Source organism: Chlorocebus sabaeus, chromosome 15 (assembly GCF_047675955.1).
Source record: "Chlorocebus sabaeus isolate Y175 chromosome 15, mChlSab1.0.hap1, whole genome shotgun sequence".
Lineage (NCBI taxonomy): Eukaryota > Metazoa > Chordata > Mammalia > Primates > Cercopithecidae > Chlorocebus > Chlorocebus sabaeus.
The window spans coordinates 65,254,137-65,271,326 of record NC_132918.1 but is presented as its reverse complement, the minus strand read 5'-3'; the positions used below and the strand labels follow the sequence as shown (position 1 = coordinate 65,271,326).

The window sequence follows — 17,190 nt, the reverse complement described above, 5'->3', positions numbered from 1 at the left end:
GTTTGTTTGCATAAGTAAAGTTTTACTGGAACACAATCATGCCTGTGTTGTTTTTAGTATTGTCTATGGCTGCTTTTGCACTATGAATGCAGAGTTAGGTAGTAGCAACAAAAACTGTATGGCCTTCAAAACCTAAAATATTTACTCTTGGCCCCTTAACAGAAGACGTTTGCTGACCCCTTTTGTAGATTATTGGTTGTCAAAGTGTGGTTCCACTGCCACCATCACCATCACGTGGGAACTTGTTAGAAATGCACATTACAAGGCCCATTTCAGAAAATACTGAGTTTAGGAACTCTGGGGTGGGGCCCAGCAATTTTAGCAAGCACTCTAGTGATTGTGATGCACATTCAAGTTTGAGAATCACTGTTACGGATTATTAAACTGCAGTGTGCTGGGAGCGAGGGGCAGTGGGTAGCACTAGGGATCCCTGGGGAAGACTTGACAATCTATATCTAAATCTGAATTTGCACACAGAGTACCTGCATTTTAGGTCCAAGTCAAGCTTAGAATGTCTTTTCCCTGGGAGCACGGTGTGGCTTTAGTTTTGAGAGTATAAGATATTCAGTGTTCAAGCTACTCTAAATTTTATTCTTTGAAAAAATCAGATCAATCCAGGGCTACATAGTTACCTCGCATCATTTTAGGCCATCATAGAATTGCTTTTACCAAGTTGCACTGCGTTTAGCTTATGCTAAGGAGCACTATAAGAAACTGCCATTGAAACTTGGTATATTTTTTGTTAGTATGCACATGAGGCTTTTATTTTGGTCAGATGCATCCTCTTTATAAGAAACTCAGTCTTGACAAAGGAAATAATTGCACTTCATCTAAGTATCTGACGACTGGTTTTTATCTCATGGATAGCATATATTTTGTATGGATTATGCACACCTTTTTACTTTGGTTACCAGGAAGCTTGGAGCCAACTCAATAAATAATGGTAGTGACATGAATAAGAGAAACTGCCACAATACGTAGTGCCCTGCTTTTAAGAATTTTTCATTTTAAATGTAATTAAAGAAAAGATGATCATCTTAATAGCTGTTGATTATCTAAGTAAATCACCAGGCACATTCCTTATGATAAATTAAGCAGAGAGGAAATTACTGAGAATTATTTAATGCTGATATACTTTATATATATATATTATATATATATATTTTTTGAAATGAAGTCTCCCCCAGGCTGGAGTGCAATGGCATGATCTTGGCTCACTGCAAACTCTGCCTCCTGGGTTCAAGGGATTCTCCTGCTTCAGCTTCCCAAGTAGCTGGGATTACAGGTGCCTGCCGCCACGCCTGGCTAATTTTGTATTTTTAGTAGAGACGGGGTTTCACCATGTTGGCCAGGCCGGTCTTGAACTCCTGACCTCAGGTGATCTGCCCGCTTCGACCTCCCAAAGTGTTGGGATTACAGGCGTGAGCCACTGCGCCCGGCCTTGATATACTTTTAAAATAGTTAATATGCACAGTGTAGCATTCAGTGTCCATAAGGAGCCTTTTTTCTGACAGGGTAATAAGATGTGGGTCTAGTATAGCTGTAGATTAATTTTTGATTATTTAAATCTTACATTATTGGGTGGCACATTTAATTTAATGGAAAAACAAAACACCACAGAACAAAGAAACTATGATTTTCTAACTGAATCTTCTTGGCTTATGAAATTAATTCTGTTATTTATTGAATACTCATAGTACATCAAGCATTATTCCAGATAATGTGTAGACATTCCATATAGGGAACGGAAAATGTAAAGGAAGAGTTACACATGGGGTAGCAGTAGTGTGCTAGAATTGGCTTAGGAAAGCATACTGTTCAATTTGCAGGAAGCTTACAAGCCAGTTGACAACACAATGGTAGCTAGAAATTACCATGATGAGAGTATGAACACCATGGAAAGCAGCACCTGCTACAAATCAGGGCTTTCTTCCACCACATTGCCAAAGAGCCAGTTGTTGAACATATGTAACACAACACTGAAGTAGAGTGAGGCCCAAGTACTATGATAAACTCAGAATTGCAATCAGGGATTTTGGCTCCTAGCTATCATAGACTATGTAATTCATAACAGATGTTCTTAGCAATGCAAGTCAGCTGATGATTTTCTCTTTTAATTAATTGTCTAATTAAGCATGTGTAGATTTGTGCTCACTTAAGGAGCACATTTGTTGTCAATATGTAAACATTGTTAACTTAAAACTAGAATAGTTTCCTAAAATAAATTTTGCTCCCAGGTTATAGGGTTCTCAGTTAAGTTCAATAATTGTGTATAGTCCTTGTTTTTGGAGGAGCTGCGTGAGGTCAGTAAGTCCAACTTCCTGTCTGTCCATGCCACCAGCTCATGGTATTTGCTCCCCTTGTGGAATGACAGCACTGGGGCTGGGGAAGATACCCAGAGGTGTTCAGTGTGGAGGTGCAGTAACTAGGGTCATTCTCTGCTGTTTCCAATAGATTTCTCGGTAAAGTTGAGGTGGATGTCATTCAAATTGTGGTCAGAACTGCCTGGCAGTCAGTTAAAACTAAGGTGTCACCAACAGTTTGAGAGAGCTGCACCAAGCATTTTCCCTTATGATGCAGTCTTCAGGAGCGGGCTGAAAATCAGAATATCATGGTGTCCCTCACCCCCCTGAACATCCTGGTGTTCTCTCTCCAAGAGCTTGGTTGCTGCTCTCCCGCTATTGCTACAAAATCAGGGTATCCCATTCCAGTAGCTATAACTTCACCTTTTTCCCATTTATCTCCTATTTTCACCTAGAACCTTTGTCTGGAAAGGTCAGGCATAAAAGAGAATAAAACAGATCTCTGGAACTTTTCTAAGAAATCCCTGGTCCCTGTTATACCTGACCTTTACAAACAAAAGATCTAGGTGAAAATAGAGAATATGGGCTGGGCATGGTGGCTCATGCCTGTAATCCTGGCACTTTGGGAGGCTGATCACCTGAGGTCATGAGTTCGAGACCATAGTGACCAACGTGGTGAAACCCCATCTCTACTAAAAATACAAAAATTAGCTGGGTATGGTGGCACATGCCTGTAATCCCAGCTACTCGGGAAGCTGATGCAGGAGATTGCTTGAACTTGGGATGCGGAGGTTGCAGTGAGCTGAGATCATACCACTGCACTCCAGCCTAGGTGACAAAGTAAGACTCCATCTAAAAAAAAAAAAAAGAAAAGAAAATAGAGAATATGATTGGGAAAAAAGTGAAGTTACAACTACTGGGGTGGAACATACTAATTTTATTTTATTATTTTATTTTATTTTAGAGATGGAGGTCTCACTCTGTTGCTCAGGTTGGAGTGCAGTGGCACCATCATAGCTCACTGCAGCCTTGAACTCTGAGCCTCAAGTGATGCTCCTGCCTCAGCCTCCCATGTTGCTGGGATTACAGATGTGAGCTACTGCTCCCAGCTCTCACGCTGATTTTTGAGAGGTATACTCAACCAAGTGGTTATTATCCTATGATCAAGGACTGTCAACCCAACAAGAAAATCAGGTGGCTGAAATAGAATTAACTTTGAACCTCCTAGAATCCTTTTTATGCCTGGTTGCTACCAAAAGGGTGGACCAACCCTATTGGCACGGGATTGGTGTTAGGGGGAGAAAAGATGCACCACGTCCGGGAATGGTCATGGCAGTAACCCCAATTTTCAAAAGAACTCTTTATAACCCCTGTCCCTTTTATTCTGATTATTATTCAGGAAGCAGCTGAGATAGAATGAGTCCTTTCTGGGGACAGCTGCACTGAGTGACCAAACAGCTTTACTAAAATGTGGGCACCAGGAGCTGGTTGAGAAGGCCATTCCAATGCTCAATAATACCATATGACAACGGATGGTAGGGAGTAAGAAAGGTTCATTGAATACCTTGACTAATAGCTCATTGCTGAATAGCTTTTGTGCTATAGGGTGCACCCCACTGACAGACTGAAAATGTTCCAGGAAGCAAAATGCATAACCCAGATTAACTTAACTTTATGGGTCCTACTGCTGGGACTAGAGTCATCTGATTGGACTGGAACGGCAATTCCATAATTTGAATAAGTGTCAATATTGGTGTGGCACCACTGATAGCTCTGAAGGGGGAGGGGTCAGAGGTTCACTATAGTCGGTCTGTCAGGAGCATGAGGGAGATCCCTATGTGGGATGTGTCCTCTCTCACCACGAGACAAATGAGTCAACTTCTGGCAGTCACAAGTTTGGCATGTCGTGGTGGCTTCTGCATTAGAAGCATAGAGTCCTTTACCTAGTGCCCTGTGTGTAATGGGGGTCTGTTGCCACGTATGTACAGGCAGCAGTGTTGGCAATCTACATGGTTCAGGCTTCATCAGCAACTTGATTCCAATTATTCCCATGCTTATGGTGAGTATCTACATGAACTACCCAGATAGTTCAATCACTAGCCATAATTTTTATCCTGTAGTTTGCAGTCCCTTAAAGGGGTGTCTTCAATCTGCTAGTCTGTTGTTTTCCAAGTGGCAAACCAAACAGGTAGGCCACAGTCAACAGCCCAAGAGTCAGTAAAAATGTAACAGGTTTATCAAGGGAAGTACTGGCCAGAGAATGGCCTTTAGTTTAGCTCAGTGAAGACCACCAGGTTTCAGCTTAGCCAAATTTAGAGGAGGTTCTGTGAATTGAGGGCCCTCTTGAGACAGTGGCTTTGCTTCAGGTGACAGAGTGGTGAATAAGTTGTTTTTTTTTTTTTTCCCTAAGGAATCACTTCTCAGCTGAGTGTGGTGGCTCACACCTACAATTCTAGCATTTTGGGAGGCTGAGGCAGGAGGATAGTTTGAGGCTGGGAGTTTGAAACTGGCCTGGGTAACATAGTGAGACCCCATCTCTACAAGTAAACAAAAATAATTAGCCAGGAGGGGTAGTGCCAGCTACTCGGTAGGCTGAGGCAGGAGGATCACCTGAGCCCAGGAGTTTGAGGCTACACTGAATTATGATCATGCCACTGCACTCCAGCCTGGACAACAGATTGACAACCTGTCTCAGGAGCAGCAGCAGCAGCAGCAATAACAACAACAAAAATATTGCTACCGTTTTACATGTAAAGCTGAGATGTTACTGGAGTTGGGCTGACTGTATTCTTGAATATGCCATTTCCATTTGACATATGAGGCTTGTTTGCTCCTTTTTCTTTCTGTTAGTCATTGAGTCCAAGTTGGCCCACCTCAAAATGACTATCGGCTGGCAAGTCAGAAGGCCTCCGTGGGTCTAGTGTTTGGTTTCCAGAAGAGCTCAGTGACAGGCTAATAGCTGCTTTTCAAAACAGGTCTACCTGGTAACTAAGTTAGGGAGACAGGGAGTCCTAAACTTCATGGTGCACCTCCAAGTGAAGGTTGCCTTTCTTTTCCAGAGGCTCTAATTGGCAAAACCACCAGTTATAGACTCATAACTCAAAGGAGTCATTAGGGCTGTGGGGTCCCAAAGGTACTAACAATTGTCTATACATGGCTCTTCTTGATCAGGATAATCCCCTCTGTCACATATGAACATTCACTATACAGACATGGAAAGCATCAATACCAATTAAACATTCAGCGTGGGAAGCCATAGCAATAATATATTGTTATCTTTAATTCGTCTCTGCAACCTCTGCCCAAACCCCATTAATTGAATTCGGACATCCTTCCCTACCACCCTCTCCCAGGACTGGCTATGATGACGATGACAATTTCAGGAACTGTATCCAAACCATAAAAATGTGAGAATCTCGCCCCACTGAACAGATGCATCCCTCTTGAAGACCTGGAGCCCTTGGTCCTACTTCTAATCATCTTTCTCCCTAAAGCAGTTGAGATCAGGGCTTGTAGGAGGGAGGGATTAAGGGTGCAGAGGGAGAGAATGGCTTTGCACCAGTAAATAAGAAATATTTACTTTGATTTTGAGTGGCATGATGGTGGCATGGTAGCTCCATGAAACAAACCACCAGTGTTCTCAGTGTGCACAAAGCCCTGCATATTAGGCAGTACGTTATCATTGACAGCATCTGTTTCAGTTTTGGAGATCTCTTGATTCAACGGCCACATCCCACATTGCTTTTCAGCTAGGGGTGAGTGTGGGTTTGCATTTTGGTTGTAGTAGAGACTTTTGTTTGTTTGTTTTTGAGACAGAGTTTCGCTCTCATTGCCCAGGCTGGAGTGCAATGGCGCGATCTCGGCTCATTGCAACCTCCGCCTCCTGGGTTCAAGCAATTCTCCTGCCTCAGCCTCCTGAGTAGCTGGGATTACAGGCATGTGCCACCATGCCTGGCTAGTTTTGTATTTTCAGTAGAGACAGGGTTTCCATGTTGGTCAGTGCTGGGATTACAGGCGTGAGCCACTGCACCCGGCCTGTAGTAGAGACTTTCATAAAGGAGTCTACTTCAATCCAGGGCATTTGCAGCTCTATTGTCAAGATCATATGTTTTAAGTTCTCATTCTGTTTGAATACAAGGGTTAAGTAGGGAAGTTTTCCAGGGCTGTGGGTCTGACTGCAAGAATTTATAATTCATCGAGTCAGTTTCTCATTCTCCAGGGGATTGCCTCCATCAGCATTGTAAATCCAGTTCTGGGCAGTAAGAGCTTAAATACTATGCAGTGACTCATTTATGATTTCTCTTGGGAGTTATTTCCTCTCAGGGAAGTCTCTCCGTGGGGGCCAAAGCTCCCCTATAGCAGCCACAATCCACTGCAGAAACAAACAAACAAGAAAACTGGGACCTTTGCCATCATCTCTGAATGGGTTTAAGGTTGGCTTGATAGACTGTAGGAGGGACTGAGTGCTAAGATGTCCCAGTTGTTAACATTCTTCCTTAACAAGCATTGTGTGCTCTGCCCCTTCATCTCCCAAGTGAATTAGCCAGTTTCTGCTGAGAGCCCTTATACATTTCCCTCTGTTCATACTCAGTGTAGGTACTTCTACCTTTAAATGCTGTCTGAAAAGAGATGAGACTTTTTCCCTCCACCCTCCTCCCACTACTTACCAGGATGAATCTCAGTGTTACTTGTTACGGTGGGGCTGACCATCAGATTGGGAGCATGTCCCTCTTGCCCATAGGAGTGTTATCAAAACCAGACAACTGTCTTTGAACCCACCTCCGTGAACTTGTCCGGCAACTATCTCCCCAATTTCTCCTCAAAACAGGCAATGAAATGAAGGACCATTAATTGCTGGGTGAAAACACAGAAGGTGTTAAAAACTTTGTAAGGATAAACAATTGTAGAGAGCTGTCAAAAGTACACACCCATTGGTCACATGAAATGTCAAGCCCGTATCATGGTAACACTGCTCTACCACGGTCTAAACAGCATATTCGACTCCTCTTCTGTGAAAATTGGGACAAATTTGAATGTATGTGATGAAGCTGTTTCTTTTTTCTTAAACTAAGTAATGTTGCCCACTCTGCTCTTGAAGACAACTCCCATTTTCTGTTCTTTTGCTTCCTGTATAACAGAAGGGAGATGGGATGATAGATAAAGCCGAGCTGCAGGAAGCTTGTGACCAGGCCAACTTGAGTTTAGATGACAAGCTCCTGGACCAGCTATTTGACTACTGTGATGTGGATAATGATGGCTTCATTAACTATCTGGAATTTGCAAATTTTCTTAACTGGAAAGACAAAATGCTTCTTAAAGAGTATGAAGAGAGGGTCATTATTAAAGGTATTTAATTCTTGAAGGTTTGATGAATTATTTTTTCAAAATAATTGAAAGTTTATTATTGTTATTTTTAATACAGACGAGGTCTCACTATGTTGCCCAGGCTGGTCTCAAACTCCTGGGTTCAAGGGATTCTCTTGCTTTGGCCTCCCAAAGGGCTGGGATTATTGGTGTGAGCCAGCACGCTTAGCCATTTACTGAATTCTGAAATGGACTTCTGTATTTTAATTTTTCTAGGAGTTCAGCTATATTCAACTTTAATATTATATGAAAAATAAAAATATACACATATACATAGTGTTTATTTGCTTGTTTGTGCATAGACTATCTGTGGTAGTGTAGGAAAGAATCAATAACATTTATTATTTCCAGGAAGAGGCAGTTGGATGGCTGAGGGAGAGGGTGGCAATGAGACTCACTTTTTAACCTATGTTTTTGTATCTTTTGAGTTTGGAACCAAGTATTATTTATTTGAAAATATTAAAAGCACAAAACTTACACTGAAGCTCAAAATATGAAAGACAGTTTCTCAGAAACCTGTTTAAAAATGATTATCTGAGTAATTAGTTCCCTTTCCCCGGAAACACAGAATTTGACACAAAATTAGATTTTAAAAATTTTGTATAAAAAGGAAAAACAGCATAATCTTTACTTTTGATTCAAATATTATGATGTTGACGTCAAGCTTTCCTAACCCGTGGTTCAAGACAGCTTTGAATGCTGCCCGACACACATTTGTAACATTTCTTAAAACGCTGTGAGTTTTTTTGCAGTTTTTTTTAAAGCTCATCAGCTGTCCTTACTGTTAATGTATTTTATGTGTGGCCCAAGACAAGTCTTCTTCTTCCAGTGAGGCCCAGGGAAGGCAAATGGTTGGTTACCTCTGGCCTACACTTTATCTTCTTGTATCATTACATGTATAGATATACATATATACATACGCGTATATGTACATATTTTAAGCATGTCTAAAGTAACACTGAAAGTACTATATAAGGCTTTTTAAAATTTAGCTTTCACATTTCTCTTCTTCTTTTTTTTTTTTTTTTTTTGACAGGGTCTTGCTCTGTTACCCAGGCTGGAGAGCAGTGGTGTGATCTTGGCTCACTGTACTCTCTGCCTCCCGGGCTCAAGTCATTCTCGTGCCTCAGCCTCCAGAGTAGCTGGGATTACGGGAGGTGCGTGCCACCATGGCTGGTTAATTTTTTGTATTTTTAGCAGAGACAGGGTTTCACCATGTTGCCTAGGCTGGCCTTGAACTCCTGGCCTCAACTGATCCTCCTGTCTTGGCCTCCCAAAGTGCTAGGATGACCGACATGAGCCAACATGCCCAGCCAGCTTTCGTATTTCTAAGGAATGAAGAAATGCTTTTTTGGTTTCTATGAACTACATTTCAGTTCCCTCATGCTGATGTATTATGATTTACTAAGCCATTTCTTCACTCTCTGAAATTTAGGCTGTTTCTAGATATTTTAAAAGTAATATGCATAATGTTATAATGATCATATCTCAAAAAGCTTTTTATTTCTCATTTCTTATGACTGTTATTATTGGCTCAGAAGTAACTCTATTTTCATTTTGCTTTTCTAAATGATTTTACTGATTTGCAATTTTATCAGCTAAGTCTGTGAGGTTTTACTCCAATCTCACTACCATTGAGTGTTATTTCAAACATTCTTACATTCTTGTACTTTAGTTGGTTTATAATAATACCTTATTTGCCTTACCTTTTTTTTTTTTTGTTGAGACAATGTCTCACTCTACTTGCCCAGGCTGGAGTGCAGTGGTGCAATCATAGCTGACTGCAGCCTTGAACTCCTGGGCTCAGGTGATTCTCCTGCCTCAGCCTCTTGAGTGGCTGTGTTGCCCATGCTGGTTGTGAACTCCTGGCTTGAGGGATCTTCCCTCCTCGGCCTCCCAATATGCTGGGATTACAGGTATGAGCTACTGCACCCGGCCTACTCTAATTTATGTATCTCAATTATTAGAGGTTCAACTTTTTAAAAAGATGTTTACATTTTTATTTCCTCTTGGGATGTCTCTTTTCTAAAAAGTGGAGATAACTACTATTTTCACTTTTACTCTTGAGTCATGCCTTTCTGTGAAGTCAAAACCAAATTTTGGTCTCTCCTGATGATGTGAGCCCTTATGGGTTAGCCTTTCTATTCTATCCACTAGGAAGGCATCAGAATCTTCCCTACCTAATGAAGCTTTTTATAGAAAACAGTTCTACTCTGACTCTTTCATAAACGGGCTGACAGAGCTTCCTTCTTGGCACAACTCATGAAGTAATGGTAGAACGAAAAGCTTATTTCAGACCAGATAATTCTTCGAATTGTTTCTGGTTTTTGGATCCTAATTTCTTCAGCCATTTTCAATAGAGCTTTTGAGGATTTTCATCTTCTATGATTTTAGGGTAGAAACTGTTAAGTTTGTGGTCACTAGGTCTAGAGGGGGCCCAGGAATGTTCTGCCAGAATTTTCCTGATATCAAGTTCTATCTTACTGTTGACTTTTGGAGAAAAGTGGGTAAGTAATCTTTCAATTTTTTTGAGAAATTCTTTTTCAAACTTTGTCCAGATTTCCACTTTTGGTGAGGTGTAGGATTAGAGGATCTGGAACAGTAGGCCTGAGCATTTTCATAGCAGCCATTGGTAGGAACTGAGTGTGGGGAGAGGTGGGGTTGCCGGGAGGAATGCGTTCTTCAGAGAGGTAAGTCTTTTCTAGTTTGCCAGGGTATCCACCCTTCTCTAATACCAGCAGGCCACTTGCCTTTGCAACCCTTACTTGGGCTCCCCCAGAACCTTTAGAATTTTTCTAAAGATGGAAACACCACAGCGCTCTCTAGTGGTACATATGTAGTAACCAGATCTGAAAAAGATTGCAGGAATTTATTCTTAAATTTCAGAATTGACTCAGCAAAGCAAATCCGCAAAAGAGGACAGAGTCTTACAACTTCAGTTCTATCTCAGGGTTTTCTTTTGTACACTAACTTGTCAGGAATTAGTTGTAGAAACAGTTCTTGAGCTAACAGTGAGTTCTTACCATCTCTCTCGATGTTGTAACGCACACTCCCCCCAGTCAAGTAGGTGTGGAATTTTCAACTACAAGCATGTCTTGTCTTATTTCTCCCTAGGGCATAGTGCTAGGAAAAACTCTGTAGTTCAAGTTAAATATTAAAATACACTTTTTTTTGTTGTTGTTTTTTGAGATGAAGTCTCGCTCTTGTTCCCCAGGCTGGAGTGCAATGGCGCAATCTCGGCTCACTGCAACCTCCGCCTCCCGGATTCAAGCGATTGTCCTGTCTTAGCCTCCCGAGTAGCTGGGATTACAGGCGCCCGCCACCACGTCCGGCTAATTTTTATATTTTTAGTAGAGAAGGGGTTTCATCATGTTGGCCAGGCTGGTCTCGAACTCCTGACTTCAGGTGATCTGCCCGCCTCGGCCTTCCAAAGTGTTGGGATTACAGGTGTGAGCCACCATGCCCACCTGCTCTATTTTTTTTTTTTTTTTTAAGAAAAGAAATGAGCGAATTCTATGTTTACATTTGGTCTCTCATATTTCAAAGCTTTATTCTAGAATAAAGTGAGTGGAGTGGCAGAAGAAAACATTAGGCCATGTTCAGATTTCCTGGTGTATGACATTGGCCTGAACTTACTCTTCCACAGTTAGGTGCTGGGTCAGTGGAGGGGTCATGCCAGCTGTTTCCATTAGCAAGAGGAAACTAGATGGGAAAACTTATCCTGTTGCAGAGCAGCAAGCACTAAGTAGTAATGTATTCCTGCATTTTTTCTTTCCTTTTTTTTTTTTCTTAAAGGTAGAAAACCAGATTGTGTAAACCCTACTGAGGCTAATGTTGAAGAACCTGAACCAGCTCTCCTCATAAAGCCAGAAGATATTGTCTTAAAAGAACCAGGGAGCACAGAAAAGACTCTTCGGACACTTCTGAGACCAAGTGATAAAGTTTCCAACTACTATAAGACAACTTCTTCTGAGATCAATGCAGTTGTAGGAGCTGTTCCTGCTACTTGTATGTCACTTATTTGTCAAGTTTTAAAAGCATCAACAAATGTGGAAGCAAACTGTCCTTTGTCTGTCCTTGCATTGTCCCCTGCCTTTCTCCGTTAGACTGTTTCTTAAAGCCTTGTACCTTGCATTTAATTCATATTCTAACTACCTGGGGAGGAGAGGCCCACATATAAATGTTGATTGAACTGAATTGCCAACGATGACCAAAGTAAAACGATTCTTTGCATATTAATGAAATGGAAACCATTATAGATCAGAACATCAAATGTTATACATCATAGTAATTCAGATTCCACCAAGTATTAATATTAGATGATCTTAAAACCATATGATTCTTAGCTCCATATATATCTGCCTTCAAATATTTAAAGAGCTTTTACATAACATTTCTCTGCATATTCATTCCCCATGTTAGTTTGCTGGGGCTGCTGTATCACAGCACCACAAACCGGTGTCTTAACAGAATTTTATGGTCTCACAGTTCTGGAGACTTGAAATGCAAGGTGTCAGCAGGATTGGTTCCTCTGGTGGACTGTAAAGGAGAACCTGTCCATGCCTCTCCCCTGGTTTCTGATGATTTACTAGCAGTCTTTGGCACCACTTGGCTCCTTCAGCATCACCCTGATCTCTGCCTTCATCTTCACGTGGTGTTCTCCCTATTTTCATGTCTGTGTCCAAATTTCTCCGTTTTACAAGAACTCTAGCCATATTAGGTTAGGGGCCCACCATACTCCAGTGTGACGTCATCTTAATTAATTACACCTGAAATGACCTTATTTCCAAATAACGTCACACTCTGAGGTAGTGGAGGTTAGGACTTCACCATATACGTTTTGGGAGGAGACAATTCAACCTATAACATCCATATATCAGTATGAAGCATGATGAATATTGGTGATTTAGAAAAACTATTTTATGTTGATCAAGATCACATCATTGGAATAAGGACAGGACTGAGGATTTACATATTTTTCTCAACTGGATTTTTATAGACATGCTATATATTCTAGAGTAATGAAATCTTGTTACTCTCTTTACACTGTGTTGTCCAGTAGAAATAAAATTGAAGTCATCTGTGCATTTACAAACTTTTTAGCATTAAAGAAAATCATGCTGGGCATGGTGACTCATGCCTGTAATCCCAGCACCTTGGGAGGCCAAGGTGGGAGGATCACTTGAGGTGAGGAGTTCAAGACCAGCCTGGGCAACATAGTGAGACTCTGTCTCTACAAAAATTACAAAAATTAGCTGGGCATGGTGGCAAACTCCTGTAGTCTCAGCAACCTGGGAGGCTGAGGTGGGAGGATCACTTGAGTCCAGGAGTTCAAGGCTGCAGTGAGCTGTGATCAGGCCACTGCATTCTAGCCTGGGTGACAGAGTGAGACTCTCTCAAAAAAGAAAAAGAAAAAGAAAAAAAAAAAAAAAAGCCATGTTAAAAAAAAAGAAACAGGTGAAATTTATTTTAATACTATATATATTCAAAATATTATTTCAATAACTAATCAATATAAAAATTATTAAATATTTTGCTTTTTTGTGCTAAAATGTTTGAATTTTACATTTGGATTACACCAAAATTCTTCCTAGCCACGTTTTAAGTGCTCAGTATGCACCTGTGACTGGTGGCTGTGTTACACAGCTTTGTTTTAGAATGTCGGTTTTCTTTCCTCATCAATGACCTAGGTTACCCCATTTGTGGAGTTCCAACCATTCGATCTGACATTCCTGCTCCCCGAATTCGTCGCATCAGTGACAGAACTAATTATGGTGAAGAAGGTAGTGCGTATTCACTATTATATCCTACCATCTTTGCCCAGAAAGGAGTGTTTGAAAGAGACTTCTTCAAGACCAGATCAAAAGAAGAGGTATAGCATATGAGCATACAAAAATGGAAATGTTTTATCTATCAACGAACATTATTTTAGACTTTTCAAAACTTGGGTTTTTATATTTACAAAAGTCTACAGGATCCCCAAGTATAGGATTCTTGATGAATAATGCTCAACTTGGTTGTGACATCTGGTACAATTCTTGAGGTAGAATTTAGACTGTGACAGGAATAGTAAATTCATATTGTACATTCAATATGGTCCATGTAAAGAAGAAAAATATTTTTCTAAAACATTTGATACTATTCTAGTTGAGAAAAGGAACAGGATCAATCCCTTCCTTATGTAAGCATCCTGATGGCCTTGGGCCTCTAGAACTAAGAGTGGGCATGAAGATGGTCACTCTGCCACCCTTCTTGTCCACTGGCATCATATGTCTCAGATTATCTGTGACAAGCATTGATTTAAAATATTCTGTCTTGTTGCCACACCCCAAGTAAGGTCATACATCTGTCTTATTTATTTATTTATTTATTTATTTATTTTTGACTCAGAAAATATGATGCCATATCTGAGATGATCCTCTTTGTAGATGGGTTATAAAGCCAGGGTTATAGAACCGGCTAGGTCTGAATAGCCACTGGGGTGCTGAGGGCTAGAGATTTATAGCAGTGCTCAGTTAGACTAGCCTGTCTACATCTGTGCTTATGGAAAGCAGGTGTAATTCAGGGAGTACTTGCTTCTTCAGAACCTTCATAGCTGGAGCTAGAAATGATATAGGAAAAGACATACGATGCCTTCTCGGACTTCAGATGAAGGATTGATGGCTCGGAAACTTATTAAATACGATCCAAATTAATGGCAGACGCATTCCAGCAATTCTTTCACATGGAGGCAGGGCAGAGAGGAAGGGGAGACAGAGGCTGATGCCTGGCTCCAAAGGAGGAACCCGGTATCCTTCCTGCGGATCGAAGAAGAAAACCTCCTGATTGTGTTTTCACTTCCCTCAATCACTCTAAAAGGCCTATGAAATAGAACTTTAGGGTTTCCAAAAGAAACAGAAATCTCCTGCTTGTTTCATAATGCCTAAACATTCTTTTAACTAGGAAGTCATCCTTTATCCCACAATTCTAGGCAAAAAGTAAGAAGTCAAAGACCTGCTTGGAATAATAACGTTGACTTGAGGATGGATAGATTTCAGTAGATGTGTCAGGTAGTCAGCATACTACTGATAGAATGCCAAACCACTGGAGCAAAGTTTCCCAAGGAGTAGGGGAGGAAGCAGAGGAGAAGGCAGAGGATGCTCAAGACTGACTCAAACCATTCCGGAGCTCACTCTGCAGGGGCCTTTTTAAACTACCAGTGGGTGGGGAAAATAGCAGCTATGCATAGGGTATTGTGTTTTTGCTTTATAGCTGCAGTTGCTAGCAGCTCTGCTCTTCTGAATTTCAGAATTTGATTTGTATTTGAATAGTACTTAATTTGTATTTAATTACACTAATTTCCCACAAGGGCACATCATTTCTAGGGGATTTTTTAATTGTTGAGATTCTGTTTAATAGATGTATTCGGCAACTATTTTATTTCTTTCACTATTCGCTGTCTAACCTTTTCATTTCCCCCGCCTTTTTTTTTTCCTGAATGCTTCATAGTAAATGCTTCTTCTTTTAAATTTAGTTTCATTTAAAAATTTTGTTTTCACATATTTTATTCCCACTACTAGTTCTTACTTTCTTTTCTTATATTTTTCTTAAGACATAAGAAGCATGTTTTTCCCCACCTTCATCTGTTTTAATAATTATCGCTGTAGAGGGATTATTAGTAACCAAAGGTTGCTGGTTTTCAGTGTGCTCCGCTTTTAGTGTACTCTCTTAATCATGGGTACACTATCTGTCTGCCATTTGCACACGTAGTTAAAGTTCCAACAGGCCAGTTAGATACATTTTATAAATGTTCGTATTATAAAGAATATAAAACTTGGCCACGCCTAGTGGCTCATGCCTGTAATCCCAGCACTTTGGGAGGCTGAGGTGGGTGGATCATCTGAGGTTGGGAGTTCAAGACCAGCCTGGCCAGCATGGTGTAACTTCATCTCTACTAAAAATAGAGAAAAATTGACCAGGTGTGGTAGCACACACCTGTAATCCCAGCTACTCAGGAGGCTGACGCAGGAGAATCACTTGTACCCAGGAGGCAGAGGCTTCAGTGAGCCAAGATCACGCCACTGCACTCCAGCCTGGGCAACAGAGTGAGACTCTGTCTCAAAAATAAATAAATAAATAAATAAACAAACAAAACTAATGTTCAAGTGGCTTAGGTGACATACACAAGACCAAAATGACAATAAATGATTGAAATGAAACTCAAACCTAGCAAGTCTTCTTTACTTTTTTCACCCTTTTTACTTGAATTTTGCTACCTCTCCTTAAAATAATGAGACATTTAAAGTTGAAAGTAACTTTATATATTGGCTAGTGTATTTGAACACCCTCATGTTTATAATAACAAAATTATTCGTGAGCTGACAGCATTAGAATTTTGATATTTCCTTATTTTTTATATAGATATATATACAAGCACATGCACACACACAAATATATATACACACATACTTTTTTGGAAAAAATATCCATAGTCTTAGATATTATAAAGGTATTTTTCATTACAAATTTTAAAACATGTAAATAATGACCTATTTATTTTAAATGCCTTTTTCTAGATTGCAGAGATACTGTGTAACATTGGTGTCAAGCTTTCTGATGAAGAATTTGAAAATGTATGGAATCTTGCATCAAAAAAGCATCACAGAGGAGAAGTTTGTGTTGAGAACATCAGAAATGTTCTGGATGAGCTGCAGCATGCAGACCGGATCAAGTGTAAAACACCCATGTGATATTTTTGGACTTCCTTCATTCAAGCAAAAAAATTATTAACTGTGTTTATCTAAAATGTTCAGTCCATTCTGGCTTTAGATATTACGTTAGAGTTCAGCAATCACAGTGGTAAGACTCCTATGCCTGTATGTGTTGCTAATAAATTAGATTTTGGATTGTAAAATTTATTGTTTTCCATAAAGCACCTAAGAGCTTGACAAGTGATTGAAGGGTTAACATGCAGCCCCAGCGAAGACATAGTTCAGAATGATATTAGAAGTTTTGTAGGCCTAGAATTCCATCCATTTTAGTGGGCCGTCCGAATTCGTAGTGTGATTTGTGATGCCAAGTTTAATTTTCTTTGTTGGTTAAGCCAACTTGGGCTGCAGTTTCTGTCACAGGTGATTAAAATGTCGTAACACACCAAGAGTAGAGAGGTTCATGTTTGTGTAGTAGACTAAAAGCTGGCTCTTGTGCATGGAACTACAGATGAATTTTTTTTTTTTTTTGAGACAGAGTCTCACTCTGTTGTCCAGGCTGGAGTGCAGTGGCGCAATGTTGGCTCACTGCAACCTTCACCTCCTGGGTTCAAGCGATTCTCCTGCCTCAGCTTCCCGAGTAGCTGGGACTACAGGCACCCGCCACCATGCCAGGCTAATTTTTCATATTTTTCATAAAGATGGGGTTTCACCGTGTTAGCCAGGCTGGTCTCGATCTCCTGACCTCGTGATCTGCCTCCCTCAGCCTCCCAAAGTGCTGGGATTACAGGCGTGAGCCACTGCGCCTGGCTACAGGTGAACAATTTTAAGGGGAA

The 17,190-nt window shown here is 40.6% G+C and overlaps 1 protein-coding gene across 4 annotated transcripts in view; it reads left to right on the top strand.

Moving 5' to 3' along the window:
- Nucleotides 1–16,560, top strand: part of EFHB (EF-hand domain family member B) — a 64,841-nt gene extending 48,281 nt beyond the window's left edge. For 2 of the 4 annotated variants that reach the window (XM_008009265.3, XM_008009263.3), the window contains exons 10-13: nt 7,442–7,649; nt 11,463–11,675; nt 13,358–13,539; nt 16,223–16,560. In XM_008009265.3, the coding sequence (XP_008007456.2) occupies nt 7,442–7,649; nt 11,463–11,675; nt 13,358–13,539; nt 16,223–16,396 (777 nt within the window). In that variant the 3' untranslated portion in view covers nt 16,397–16,560. The remainder of the gene's footprint in view (nt 1–7,441; nt 7,650–11,462; nt 11,676–13,357; nt 13,540–16,222) is intronic. The other 2 variants (XM_073023637.1, XM_008009266.3) reach the window with 2 other exon arrangements.
- The last annotated feature ends 630 nt before the right edge of the window (nt 16,561–17,190 follow it).